We start from the raw sequence: 14,081 nt of genomic DNA, 5'->3' as shown, positions 1-14,081 counted from the left end.
GGAGGAAGGGCACCGTTTCCTTTCCTGCTACCACCTCAGCCCCCACTGCAGAGACCTGGGGCGCCCCCGTTCCCCGGCTGTGGGATGAGAGCCCTGGAGGCCCCCGCTCCGCTGGAGGCCGGGCAAGGCTGGCTGAAGTGTACAGGTCACCTCTCTGTGGTTTGTTGTAGGCCCTGACCTTCCTGACCAGAAATGAAATCCTGTGGTGAGTAGAGGAGCCCCCTGCCCTCCCCCTGAGCTGGGATACTGCTCTGGTCCCTGAGTGTGGTCCCTGCTCAGAGCTTCAGTGCCCTGGAGATGAGGCTGCATGGAGCAGCAGAGACCCCAGCCCCAAGCTCACAAGCACTGAGGTCATGATTCCCAGGCCTGACTGGATATGGGTGAGATGTCAACCTTTAGGCTGCTTGGGAGCCGAGGCAGGGTTTCTCCATAGAAGTCCAGAGATGGAGAGGGCCTCCTTGGGGTAAAGAGGAAGAGGAGGAAGGACTCGGGGAAACAGGTCCAAAGCCCGTTTGGACGATTCACTGGCTGGGTAACCTGATGTGTTCAATGCATCTCTCCTAAGGCCCCTCCCCCAGCCCCTCTTCAGTGCCTGGTGAGGGGCAGACACCGTGATTGCCTGGGGGTGTAATGGTGAGCAGGGCAGCCCCTGTTCTTGGGCAGGTTTGTGTCCAGTGGGGAAGGCTCCAGGCAAAGTCCATCACAGTCCCCTCGTGGGATGGCAGAGGGGGTGGAAGGCGTGAGAGGTGGGGGCGTGCTCCGCGCAAGCCAGGTGCTCAACAAAACTTGTCAGCCGGGTGACCGAGCTCACGGAGACACGGGCTGGGCTGAGGCTATAGAGAGGAGACCGCGTTTAGACTCAGGTCTGGGACCCTTTCCCTTCGTCGCTGCTTGGACTCACTCTCCCCAGCCACGATGCCCAGCCTGAGAGCCACACGCCCCACTCAGAGTCCCAGACCCGCCATGACTTTGCCACAAGCATGAGACTCCCCAGGCACAAGCGGGGACTGAGGGGTGGCCAGGACACACGGAGCTATGGAGACCAGGGCCAGTCACGGGGCTGCATTAGTTTTCTTTTAAAATTAAAACTCACGCCCTGGCCGGTTTGGCTCAGCGGTTAGAGTGTCGGCCTGTGGTCCTGAGAGACCCGGGTTCGGTTCCCGATAAGGGCGCGTACCTCGGTTGCAGTTTGTCCCCGGCCCTGGTCGGTTGTGCGGGTGGCAGCCACTCGATGTGTTCCTTTCACATCGATGTTTCTCTCTCTCTCTCTCTGTTCCTCTCTCTCCCTCCCACTCTACCTGAACAAAAAATGGAAAAATGTCCTCGGGTGAGGATAAAAAAAAAAAAAAATAAATAAAATAAAATAAAATTAAAACTCACTCATTTTTTTTAAATATAGAAAAAAATATGACAAAACTCCAAATGACTCATATCCTACTACCCTAATGAGATTTTTCTGAAAAGTAACTCTGAATAAAAATAAAACAGAATTTTAAAATGTAATAAGTGAGCATGGCTAGAAAATTCCAATAGCATAGAAAATTCTAAATGAAAAGGAAATGCTCCCCTCCTGTTTTCCCAGACGTTGTCCCCAGAGGTGGCCACTGCCGTCAGTCCCTCACGTAGGCTTCCTGAAGAATCTCCAGAGGCAGACCTGCATATACAGCCTTCAAAAAGTGCATCCCATTCATGCCACGGCTTTACCCATTTATAGTATAGCATTCATACTGTTCCGGAGCTTTTTTTTTAAGTTTTCATCTTGGTTAGTTTTATTTAAAGCACATGAGATCTGCCTCTTTTTTTTTTGGTTAATCCTCACTAGAGGATAATTTTTTCCATTGATTTTTAGTGAGAGTGGGAGAGAGGGAGGGGAAGAGAGAGACACAGAGAGAGACAGAAACATCGGTGTGAGAGAGACACATTGACTGATTGCCTCCCACTAGAGCCCTGACCAGGGCCAGGGATCGAACCTGCAACCCAGGTACATGCCCTTGACGGGGAATGAAACCCACGACCCTTTGGTGCTCAGACCGACACTCTAGCCACTGAGCCACACCGGCCAGGGCTGCCTTATTCTTTTTTAATGGCTATGGAGCATTCCTTCCTATGGAAGAACAATAATTCATTTTACCAACCCCCCTATAATGTACACTGAAGTTGTTTATGGTTTTTCAGTTTTACAAATTATGTTATATTAAAAATTTATGCACAAAGGGCTTATCCAACAAATGAGAATAAACCATAGGAGAAATTTCCAGTCATTGAAATGGAGTCTTTTCCAGTCTCCCGGTTCTGTCCCGGCCACTGGCTCCTGGTCTACCTGTAACACCAGACGGTCGGCAGGTGGCGTGGTGACGGGCTTGCATTCTGGAAACCATAGACCTGGGTCCGAGGTTCAGCTCTGTCACTTCCTAGCTGTGTGACTGTGGGTCAGTTTCTTACCTTCGCTGAGCCTCAGTTTCCACACTTACAAAAAAAGTGTGATATAGGAGTAACGGAACCTTCCCTCACATGGTTGTTAGTGAGACAATGAGATGGTCCAGTCCACGACAGGAGCTACAGCAGTGCCCAGCACAAGGGTCAGTTCTGAGTATGTGGTCCTTGTTATTTTCATAGTATTATCATCCCCTTTTTGCACAGGAGGAAACTGGCCCAAGTCACACAGCTTGGAAGTAGCCGATCATGGGACCAGAAGATAGGGCTATTTATAAAGTACATGCAGGCTGTTCCATGGGCAAAGGACTGTTGATCCCATGGCCCAGGTCACCTGCCCAGGAAGGGCCTGGAGGATTGGAAATTGAGGCCTGCCCTGGAGCTGTGTTCTGTACTTTTTGTTTTTAGTCCTCACCTGAGGACATTTTTTAATATTTTGTTCAGATAGAGTGGGAGGGAGAGAGAGAGAAACATCGACATGAAAGGGACACATTGAGTGGTTGCCACCCACACGACCCAACCAGGGCCGGGGATAAACTGCAACCGAGGTATGTGCCCTTGGCAGGAACTGAACCCGGGTCTCTCCGGACCGCAGGCCGACACTCTAACCGCTGAGCCAAACTGACCAGGGCTGGAGTAGTGTTCTGTAGCATAGACACCTAGAAGCTTACAGAACCTATAGGTGCCTGGGCCCCACCCCAGCCTTGACTAAAAAACCTCTAGGGGTGGACACGGATCCTTTCACAACCCCTACATGATTCTAATGAGAGCTGAAAACCACTAACTGTAGGGGGCCCTCAGAGGCAAGGGGTGAACAGAGAGAGCGACAGAAACAGCCATAGTACTAGTGGGAGCTGGGGGGAGAGGGGATCCCTGAGGCTCATCTCACGCAGGGGAAACTGAGGCCTGAGGAGGCAGGGCAGGTTCAAGGGCCCCTGAGTGTGCACAGCGGAGCTGGTGCCCTCCTCTCCGAGCGCGGACAGCCCCTCCCTGTGTCTGGGCTAGGTGTGCAAGGAGCCACAGCCTGCCTGCAGGATTTCTGGCAGGCTGAGTGTGCGAGTTTTTTAAATGACTTTGACTTTGAGTCCATTAGTGATTAATTCAGAGCTCCACTTAGAGCTGGCTGATCCGTATTTGGAGGAGGAGAACATTCTATGGCAGCTGACACGCAGCCACGATCATGTGCAGGCAGCCTACCCACCCGGCTGCCTGGGAAGGCATGTGGCCAGGCGGGGCCCTCCCCACAGCGACCCCTCCCCAGAAGGCTCTCCAGGGGGTGGGGCTGCGAGTCTCCCACCTGGGTGGGGATGAACACTTTAGGGGTGGACAGCAGAGCCCAAAGAACCTGCTTTAGGGTTCAGACCTTGCTCCACCTCTTCCAAGCTGTCTGACCTTGGGCATATTCCCTAAACTCTGTGCCTTGGTTACCCATCTATAGGTATTTATCGCCCCTATGTCTCTCCCAGAAGTTGTTGGAAAGATTCCATGACAGTGTGCTTGAGTGCACCCGGCCCAGGGAGCTGGGTCAACGAGAGGACGGTTTCAGGGGCAGGAGAGGTTCTTTCTGTCTCCCTCAGCCATCCTGACACATCGTTTTTCTGGGCTCCTGGGGGAAGAGCCGGGGTGTCTGCAGCTCTGGCTTTCACTGTTACCACTGGGTGACCTTAGGTAGGTTATTTTACCTTCTTGAGCCTCAGTTTTCTCATCTGTCACTAGAGATAATGATTCTGTCCTTGCAAGACTGTCATGCAGGTTCCATGAAAAATGTCCCTGAGAGCTGGCACCATGCAGCAGGCACTCCCGTGGGGAACCTTGATGGGGGACAGCGGGCGCAGTCTGCCCCCCGGCACCAGCCAAATGGCACATGGCCCCAGAAAATTCTTAAAAATTAATAAAATGTATTGAAAGTCAGTTTGCTTTTTATTATCGTCTCCCACCTGCATTCTAACGATAGCAGTGATAAGTGCTCCTTCGAGGGGGCCGGCGACTCCCACAGCCCTCCCCTTGCAGTAGGCTGCCCGTCCCTGCTGTCCTTCAGTGTCCCCAGTACTTTCCTGGAGAAGGGCTCCCTGCACCCAGCCTACGGCCTGCTTTTTGGCTTCCTCCCAAACTTGTCAGAGTCAGTCTCTGGTGACAGTTCAGGGCCCCTTGCAAGACTGATGTCGTCTGTCTCCGTGAACATGGGGGGAGACCGGGAGATATGGGTGCTTCCTCCCAGGGCCTGGCAGTGTTCTCCTCTCAGCAGTCACACAGCTTGTCATCTTCTGCCTGTCACTCAACAACAAAATGCTCTGGACCAGTGTGGGGCCTACAGACAGACACTGATCATAGTGTCGGCTAGGATGACTTCTCAGTCCCCGGGGGTGTGGAACCGGCTTGCTGGACCTGGGGCAGCCGTGTAGCTTCTGACTATAGGTAGCTGGGTTCTAACCCTGCCGCGGCCACACCACAGAGGGACCGCTTTACTCTGGGCTAAGGGGGCCTAGGCAGATGCTGGCTCCCCCAGGCAAGGCCCTATTGTTTCACCATCTGTAAAGGAGAGACTGGACTTCGTGATGACAGAAGTCCCTTCCAGCTCTGACTTCCTGTGACTGACACTTGTAGCGTGTGTTCCAGGCTACAGAGCACATTCACACACCTTTCCTCCTGCCGGGCTCATCTTGCAGCGTCTCAGGGATGTTTCTGGAAGGGTGGAATGATTCATAACTGCCATTTCTGTGTCAATCAGCCCTGAGTCCTTTCCTCCCGAGCGGGCACGGTAGCGGGCGGTGCTTGCTGGCGTCTGCTGCCCAGCCCATCACGTCTCTCTTCTCAGCATCCACGACACCTTCCTGAAGCTCTGCCCCCCTGGGAAGTACTACAAGGAGGCGACCCTGACCACAGACCAAGTCAGCTCCCTGCCGGCCCTGAGGGTGAGCCCAGGATGCTGGGGGATGGGGGGCAATGCCGCTGGGATCTGCTGAGTGCTGGTCTCAGTTTCCTCACAGGAAGTGGGTGGGTGCCGGGTGTGGCTGGGACTTCCCGTGTGCTCCCTGAGGTTCCCTCCACTCCAACAGGTTGTGCTTGCTTGAGCTGTCGGGGACCCCACTCCCAATCTTTTTTTTTTTTTTTTAAATTTTTTCTTGATTGATTTTAGAGAGAGAGGAAGGGAGAGGGAGAGAGATAGAGACATCGATGGGAGAGAACATCGATTGGCCGCCTCCTGCATGCCCCCACTGGGAATTGGGCCCACAACCTGGGCATGTACCCTGACCGGGAATCGAACCATTGACCCATTGACCTCTTGGTGTATGGGTCAGTGCTCAACCACTGAGCCACACTGGCCGACCTCCACTCCCAATCTTTTAGGGACGATTCTTGAGCCTTTGTCCCTGTTGTGAAAAGAACCTGAGATGAAATGCACGGGGACCTGGAAGAGCCCAGGAGTGCACAGTCAAAGGCTCTCTAATCACGCCTGAGATTTTAATTAAAATGTGTTCAATGCATAGAGAGGCGATGTCAGGTTAACAAATCACGGTGGTGTCAGGCTTCCGGATTTTTCATTTGAATCTCGGTGGAAAAATGCTCTGAACTTTTCACTGTGCAGTAGAACCCATCTTCGTTCCTGTCTGGAACAAGATGCACTCTGAGTGCTGCGGACACCTCTCGAAAGAGGGCCAGGGACCTGGGCGGAAGGTGCCCCGAGGGAGCGACCACACGGGTGGAGGGGGCACACATTCCACAGAGCTACAAAGTGACAGGTCTCGTCCTAGGTTAGAGACAGGAAAAGAACACGTTGCTGGGGCTTGACATAGAGGTAGGAACAGAGAAGACAAAAGGATGAGAAGGGGGTGGTGGGATGGCTGGGGTTTTGGAGAGGAAAGGAGCAGAGTCCTCAAGAAGGTGAAATAGTTGGGCAATGTGCCTGTGCCAGGTACAGAACTGGGAGCCTGTCCCTCTGGTACCTCCTATTCACGAACACACCCTTCCACCCACACACGCACACGTGCACACACACGCATGTGCTCAAACACACGTCTACGTGGTAGCTGGGACTTCTCTCAGACCTACACTCTCCACTGAGGGACCTGAGGGTAGCCCAGAGAGATAAGGCCAAAAAGGTGGGGGATGATTTCACTGGTCAGTCCCAGAATATCTGAATGTTAAGCCTGGAAAGAAGCCTAGAGCTTGCCCAGGCTAATCCCTGTCCAAGGCTCTCCACCCTGGTTTTACCCACTAGGAAACGGAGGCCTGGTAGGGCAATGACTTGCCCAGGGCCACCTGATGGCAGAGCCCAGACTATCAGTCAAGACAGACCCCCAGGATGGACTCTCCACTCTAATCGGGGCAGATGGGCACACTGGCAATGACCCCGAGTGGTCTGGGTCTGCTCGTCTGTGGGCTCACCATTTGGCAGCCGGGCTGGGGTGATGCAGCAGGAATGCAGGCTGCGCCCGTAGAGCCCAGTGGTGGAGAGCTTGGGGGGAGGGGCAATGGGCAGACTATGCCCCCAGGTGGGGCTGGGATCTGGGCTGTCTCTGGAGCCCCAAACTCCCAAGAACTTATTCTTTGGAAAGCAGCTGGAAACTGAGATGGGATCTTTGGAAGAGATTACTTTAATTTACTTTTCTTATTTCATCTTTCTAAATGGTCATTATTTTATTTCGTCATACAAATAGAATCAAAGTCATTGTAACAAAAACTGGAAAACAGAGAAAAGCAAAAATACAATAAAAATCATCAGGTAGCCTAGCCAGTGTGGCTCAGTGGACTGAGCGCCATCCCATGGACTGAGAGGTCCCGGTTCGATTCCCAGGCAGGGCACGTGCCCAGGTTTCGGGCTCAATTCCCAGCGGAGGACGTGCAGGAGGCAATCGATCGATGCATCTCTCTCACATAGATGTTCCTATCTCTCGCTTTTTTACTGTATCTCTAAAAAAAATGTAAAAAATCATCGGGTAGCCCACCTCCAAGGATGACAGTCATGACCATTTTGCCCCATTTCCTTCCATGCTTTTTCCTATGCAGATATGTTTATTGGGATCACATTGAACTTTTGTATTAAACATTTTTTTTGGTCATTGTTGTTGCTTTTCCAACTGGCTCTCAGCAGCCAGAACCATCTCAAAAATGGAGGACACTGAGCCATCACCACATCTAGAGACTAGGGGGCAGGGCACCGGGCCAGGAGCAGAGCTGGGTTTGAACTCACTCACTAGCCATGTGATCTTAGGCAAGTCACTTCACAGGAGAAATGATTGGGGGTTGGGGAAGCAAATAGATGGTAACCACAGAGAACTGGCAGGGGGCGGGGGTGCCACGTGGAGCCTGTTTTTGGCAGGTGAAAGGCTGTCATTGAGAGAAGACAGGCCTGGCTCCAGGCCCTCCCAGGCATATGCCTGGGTGCAAGGATGCCGTTTCTTGACAATACAGGGAAACACTTTCCAATAATCAGAGCTGTGTGCTGAAGGAATGAGCTCCCTGTCACCGAAGGGCACCAAGCGAGGCCAGCCAAGCATTTAGCTGAGGTGTTCTAGCCCATAATTAGGCATCAAAAGGAGACTGGACCACATGTGTTGGTGTCCTCTTCACCCTCCCAGTCTGCGGTTCCAGACCTGGGGCTTGGTCTTACTTTCTCTTCTGTCCTCTACCACACTGTGTCCCAGACTTTGGACTTTCAGAGTCAACAAAATTCCCCCCTGCCCCAATTCTTTTTTTGAGAAAGGACTACCTAGAGATGTCAACTTTCCAATTCTGCCTAGTAAGGACATTAAAAAAAAATAGGCCAACCACAATCACCATCATTTTATTTTTTAAAAATATTCATTTTAGAACAAAAAGGTAAGAAGGATCGAATCCCAGAAGCAAGAGTAGTTCTTTCCACACACATCCCTTTTTGTCCTTATTTTTCTGCCCTTGTTACTGATTGTCAAGACTTTGTCACCGACCATCACTGGTCCTCAGACTAAAACTTTTGGGGGTTTAGATCTAGGGCTAAACTTTCCCTCTGTGTCTTTCCAATCCTGGACGAAGCAGAAAACTTTCTTCCCAAAACGAGCAAGAAGAGGTTTGCTGGGAGGTGGGGGCTCGAGTGTCCCTGTGTCCTCTGAGGTCCCCAGGACGGGAGCTGCGTGACTCACACTGCCCAGAACACATCTCTGGAAAAGGCTTTGAGAATGGGGCCCCAGGGAGCTCCAGGCACGGCTGTAACTTGGCTCAGGGTCTTGAGTGGTCTGGGAAGAAAGTTCTGTTTTCTTAACTTGGTGTCGCTCGTGGAAAAAGTGGGCTGGTCAACACTGGGAAGGGTCTGCCGTGTGCAGGGAGCAGGGCGAGAGCGGCCTGGGTAGCAGGGGGCATGCTGACAATGTCCTACCTTTTCCACTCAGAAGGTTTCTGTTTTCTCTTTGCTGCTCTATTTGGTGTATTTAAATGTGAATTAGCTCAGTGTTTCTGTTCCTGTAAATAACAATTTTGCTTTCTGTAAACACGGATGAGTGGTGTGACCCGGGCTTCTAATTTCCGGGCCCAGAATTGTGGGTGGCGAGACCTGCGGGAAGATCTCAGGGTCTCAGGTCGGGTCTGCTGGAAGCTCACACTGAACAGGCCACCGCCCTCCTCTGGTCTCTTCCCACCTTCTCCTCTGGGGTTCCTGCAGGTGGGTGGTCTAGGCACCGGCTGGCCCCTACATTCTATCCCAGCGTCAACGCTAAAAACACGGGATGGTTTGGAAACCTGCCTGAGGTGTCAGGAGGCACTCCAGGGGGGTCTCCTGAGGTCTCAGCCCCGTCTCGGTTTCCGTCTATTCCCACTCTTTCTAAGCCTGTCTGAAGCCTGCTTGTAGGCTGGGCCTCTCTGCGTGGAATAAATAGCTTGCGAAGAACTCATTCCCAGAGCTTTCAGCAATGAGACCTTCTCACATCCAGCCTCTCGAGAAATCACCAAAGTAGGAGAGGCAGGGATAGGAGTGCATTTAAATATGATGATCATCATTATTATTATAGTTTTTAAATCAAAATTAGTCATGCATGCCAAGAGTCAAGTTGCCATGTGTGGCTTACCCTCGTCTCCCTTCTCTGGAGGCAACCGTTCTCAGCTCTGAGCTGATTCTTGCTATTTGCGTCCATATCTCTAAAGGGCACACGTGTATTGCCTGTTCTCGACATCTCGCCTTGGCCTTTCCCTCAGAGAAGAGGTTTAACTCTCCCCACGTCCATGTTCATCCTACACAGCATTTCCTCCCCCTGTCCTCCCAATATAGTTATATAATAATGTGGGTAGATCAATATTCCTTGTTACATTATTATGACTGCACACACTATTCGGAGCTGAGCCATGAAATAGACTATGGTTATTTTTCCCTTTCTGCACATTTTGTTGTTGTTGCCTTTCCTGGTGTAATTATTGTTTTTGCTTAGTTTTCTACATTATCATTAAGTCAACACCAAACCTCTGCCAGTCATCTGAATCTCCTCTGAAGGCATTCAGGAGTGAGACTCTTCTGCATACATTCCATGTTCTCAGCAAGTTTTCTCGGAGCCCCCAGGTCCGCCTGAATCAGGGCTGGGTTGCCCACTGAGTCTGGTACACGTGGTCATTCTGGGATCTCCTATCACCATCGGCCAGATTCTTTTCACCTCTCCCTGGGATCTGCCATTTACCACCTCCCGTTCTTTCTGTTTACTCCCTTGTTCTGGTGGAGCACATCCTCTAGTAGCTTCCTGATAAAGGGTGCGCGGAGGTCAATGCTGTAACACACCTTCCATATCTGAAAATATCTGATTCTCTCCTCACTCTTAATTGAGAGTTTAGAGGGAATTGAATTATAGGTTGGATATCAATTGTCTTCAGAATTTGGAAAGCATCACTCCATTGCATTTTAGCTGTTACTGTTGTTATTGAGAAGTTTCCTGATCTTTTTTGTGACCTGTTTTTTTATTTTTCTGGAAACTTGTAGGCTCTTTGCTTGGACCCCTACTATTTTTAAATGACCAACAATGTAAGTTAGTGTGGGTCCTTTTCTCCACGTACTGGGCACACAGAGGACCCATTTGGTGGAAACTGTCTTTCAAGTCAAGGAAATTTCTATGAGTTATTTCTTTGATAATTTCTCCCCTCTGTTTTCTTTGTTCTCTCCTTCTGGAGCTCTGATGTCCTGGGGTCGCACATCCGTCATCTCTTCTCTGCTGCTTCTCATCTTTCTCTCTTGGCGCTTCTTTCTGGGAACTTTCCGCAACTTTATTTCCTGCTCTAATTTAGTTTTTCACTTCTGCCATCATGCTTTTGATTACCAAGAGCTCAGTTTTATTCTATGTTTATTTCTTTTTGCAATAGTATCCTCCTTTTTCCTGGAGGCGGTATTTTCTCCGACCCTTTCTCCGAGATGCTTTTCCTACTGGCTGGTTTGGGTGCCCAGCTTTCCTGCCAGAGACCCCCCTCGGATATCTGGTCATTGTCTTCTCATCCTTAGAGTGGGGGGTGGTTGCTAAAAAGCTGTTCAAAGCTCAGGTCCTTGGGTGGGTTTATTGACTGGAGTTGTCCTCAAAGTGAGCTAAGGGGCCATTTCTGGAGGACACTCTAGAGAAGACAGGAGGCAAGTCCTGGCCGCCAGTGTTCTGGGGCTGAGTCGGGAAAGAGGGCTGGTGGTCTCAGACTTCAGCGTGCATGTGTTTATTTCACCTCCATCTCAGCTGTTGATATCCCCAGAGCAGACAGCCTCTGTTACACTCATGCCAGAGATCACCCCTCCAATCCTCAGTAGAGACTGGGGAGGGGCAGTCACCCCACCATGTCTGACGGGGGTGAGGTCTAGAACTGCAGCTGCCATTCAGGACTTTCAGTGTGTCCCCCTTTTAGCCGACCTTATCTCCAGTGAGACCTGTGCTTTCAGTTCCGGAGCCTTTGCAGGATTCTGGATGTGGAACAGGTTGATCCCCACCGCACTCCTGGGCCCGCTGCCTCGTGCCTGCGGGTCGGTCCGCACTCATTCATCCGCTTCCCTGCGTGTCCCTGTGCCTGATGCTGTTCTCCTGCGTCCTCTCTGTTTTTGTAGATCGAGCCTCTAAAGACTCTCTTTACTTTAGTTTACTGGGTGTCAGAAGGGAACGGAAATAGATGCAAGTGTTCAACCTGTCATTTACTGAGGAATAGCACCTGCATTCCTGACGTTCAGTAAACAGCTCAGAAGCAGCCTCTCCCCGTTGCTGCCGCCCCCGAGCCTTCCACGCACACAGCCACGGCCGCAGACTCTTCCCTGGAGCTTTCCGCTCCCCACTCCCGACACTCCACTCGGCCGGTGTCCTCAGAGCCTTGCTGCCACGCTGACCCGTCCCCACGCCACGCTCCAGCCCAGCCACGCTGTTCTGGGAGCCCTCCTTCCCCAAGGGTCCCTGGGAAATGTCAGCCCTGGTCCTGTCGATTCTCAGAGGGAGAGTCCCATGGATAAGAGACATTTTTTGGAGTCGGATGAACCAAGGTTCTCACACCTGGTCCTCATTTGTAAGTCATTACTATGGACGCCTATGCACTGTGCGCTGATGGAAGTTTGGGGGGCCGGCGAGGCCTTTTCTCAGGAAGTTGGGGTTAAGACCAAATGGGAGAATCTCAGAGCTTCACAGAGCTCATTCTTGACCCTGGTGCCAAACGCTGGGGCCCAGACAGGCTCACTCAGGCTACCTGGTGGACACTGCCCCTCCTGGAGAGACCCAGCTCAAGACACCGCTCATGCCCTGTCAGCGCCCCCTCCCCACTCTTCGAGATGCTGAGTGGCTTCTGGGGCAGCCAGGCAGGTCTGGGAACAGCACCTCTCCCCGAAGACCCCAGAAGGAACCCCCTAGTGGTGTCCTGCGGCCGGGCCCGGCCAGTGCTCAGCCGTCCGGCACCTACGCTAACTCCGGCCGTTCTCGGCCAGCTCGTTATTACCCGTGTTGACAGCTGGGGAAGCAGAGGGTCAGTGGGGGCAAACCATCCATCCAGGGAGAACTCTGTTATCACAAATGACTGTCCTGCTTCGTCTTGCAGAGTCCAGGGCTGGAAGGGGTCCCAGAGGCCTTTGGGCTCCTGAGCCCCTTTTCCACGGGGGGTGGCAGGCACACCTGTCCATCTGAGAAGAGGTTGCGGTTGGAAGGAAGGCAGTACCTGGACTCCAGGTGTCTTTCTGTGCCTTTTTGGATCAACTTTGTCAGAGCCTTTTCATGGCCATCTCCTCACTGCAACTCCCGAGTGGACAGGCCTTTCCAGATGGAGAAACTGAGGCCCAAAGATGGGACCTGATCCACAGGGTCACGGGGCCCATCAGAGGCTGGGCTGAGGATGGGACCTAGGCTTCCCTCTGCAGCCTAGGCTGCTTCCACTCCCACCACGTCCTGAGGAAACTCTGACGTTTGCTCCCTGGTGAGGAGCTGGCCTGCCCACTCCTAGCACCCACCCTTGGCTTCCATGAGCTCAGAGTGGTCCTCTGAGCCCACTGCATTCAGCCGGTGGACGTAGAATTGAGCAGGGAAGGCAGCATGCTAGGAGGGGTATCCCTGCTCACCTATAGCCCGGACCAGAACAGCTGGACCTAGTGATAATCCTCATGCTGTATTTAGGCCACTGCCTGAGCCCCTCCCTCACCCTCAGACACTGCCTAGCTTGCTAAAAATAGAAGCAGATTTCATGGTTATAGCAATACTACTTTCCAGCCCCAAATATCCACTGCCATTAGTCATGTGCTTTCTGGTACAAGCCCTGTTCATGCTCCGCTTCACTCGATTCTCACAGGAGGTCTGTAAAGCACAGTGGTCTTGCCCCACTGACAAACGAGTATACTGAGTCTGTGAGAAGTTAACAGTTCTATGCAAAGCCACAGAATTGCAAATATCTGTTTGCATCCAAGACCTGTCTGTTCTTCTCCATCTTCTGGGGAAGATGAAAAGTCACCAAACAGGCGACAGGTGCATGCATCATGTCTACATGTGTGTACATGTATGTAGTGGGGGAGGAAGGAAAATAGGGAGATGTGGCCTGAACAGTTGGTGATCGAGGGGAATGCCTCTTCCCATCTTTAGCTGGGACACTCACCCGAGCCCCCCCCTTGGGCGGCAGATCACATATGTGTGTCTCATGTTTTGGGGAGGCCTGTACTTAGGTGTAGCTCATTCAGGAGTACCCCTCTCAGAGCCCAGCTTCTCAGACTTCTGTGAGAGGCCTGAGAATTTCCTAATTCCCAAGGCCCCACGCCAGGCCCACTCCTAGTGCCCAGACTCCTGAGAAAGGAGAGAGAACAAAGGGTGAGGCCCGCCCAGCCTCCCAGGCTCCCACTCCAAAGCCCCACCTCACAGGGCCTAGGTCACTCTGAGCCTTCATCTCATCGGAGAGGAGCATGCTGGCTCTTTGAGCCCCCACCCCACGATCCTGGGGCTGACCCAGTGCTTCCCCAGATGGAGCTGGTGACTTCAGCTCAGTCACCCAGGGCTGCAGGCATGGCCACCTCAGTCCCTTCAGCTGGCCTCATCCCGTCCTCCCAGCCTGCCCTGCATCTGTGCTGTGCCTGGCACCATTCTGACATGTCACACACACCATCTCATTTAATCCTCAAAGTAATCCATCGAGGAGGGAGTTATCGTCCTCACTCACAGCTGGGAGCAGAGCACCAGAGGGGTCAAGCAACTCATCCACATGGCACAGCCAAT

At 52.3% G+C, this 14,081-nt stretch overlaps 1 protein-coding gene across 1 annotated transcript in view; it reads left to right on the top strand.

Annotated features, from left to right (window-relative positions):
* Window positions 1-14,081, top strand: part of CIB4 (calcium and integrin binding family member 4) — a 41,445-nt gene that overhangs the window by 370 nt on the left and 26,994 nt on the right. The window contains exons 2-3 of the mRNA XM_036263068.1: window positions 171-205; window positions 5,249-5,345. Coding sequence (XP_036118961.1) covers window positions 171-205; window positions 5,249-5,345 — 132 coding nt within the window. The remainder of the gene's footprint in view (window positions 1-170; window positions 206-5,248; window positions 5,346-14,081) is intronic.

The sequence above is a fragment of the Molossus molossus genome, unplaced genomic scaffold (assembly GCF_014108415.1).
Source record: "Molossus molossus isolate mMolMol1 unplaced genomic scaffold, mMolMol1.p scaffold_m16_p_15, whole genome shotgun sequence".
In the NCBI taxonomy this organism is placed as follows: domain Eukaryota; kingdom Metazoa; phylum Chordata; class Mammalia; order Chiroptera; family Molossidae; genus Molossus; species Molossus molossus.
This window is presented reverse-complemented; position numbering and strand designations above follow the sequence as displayed.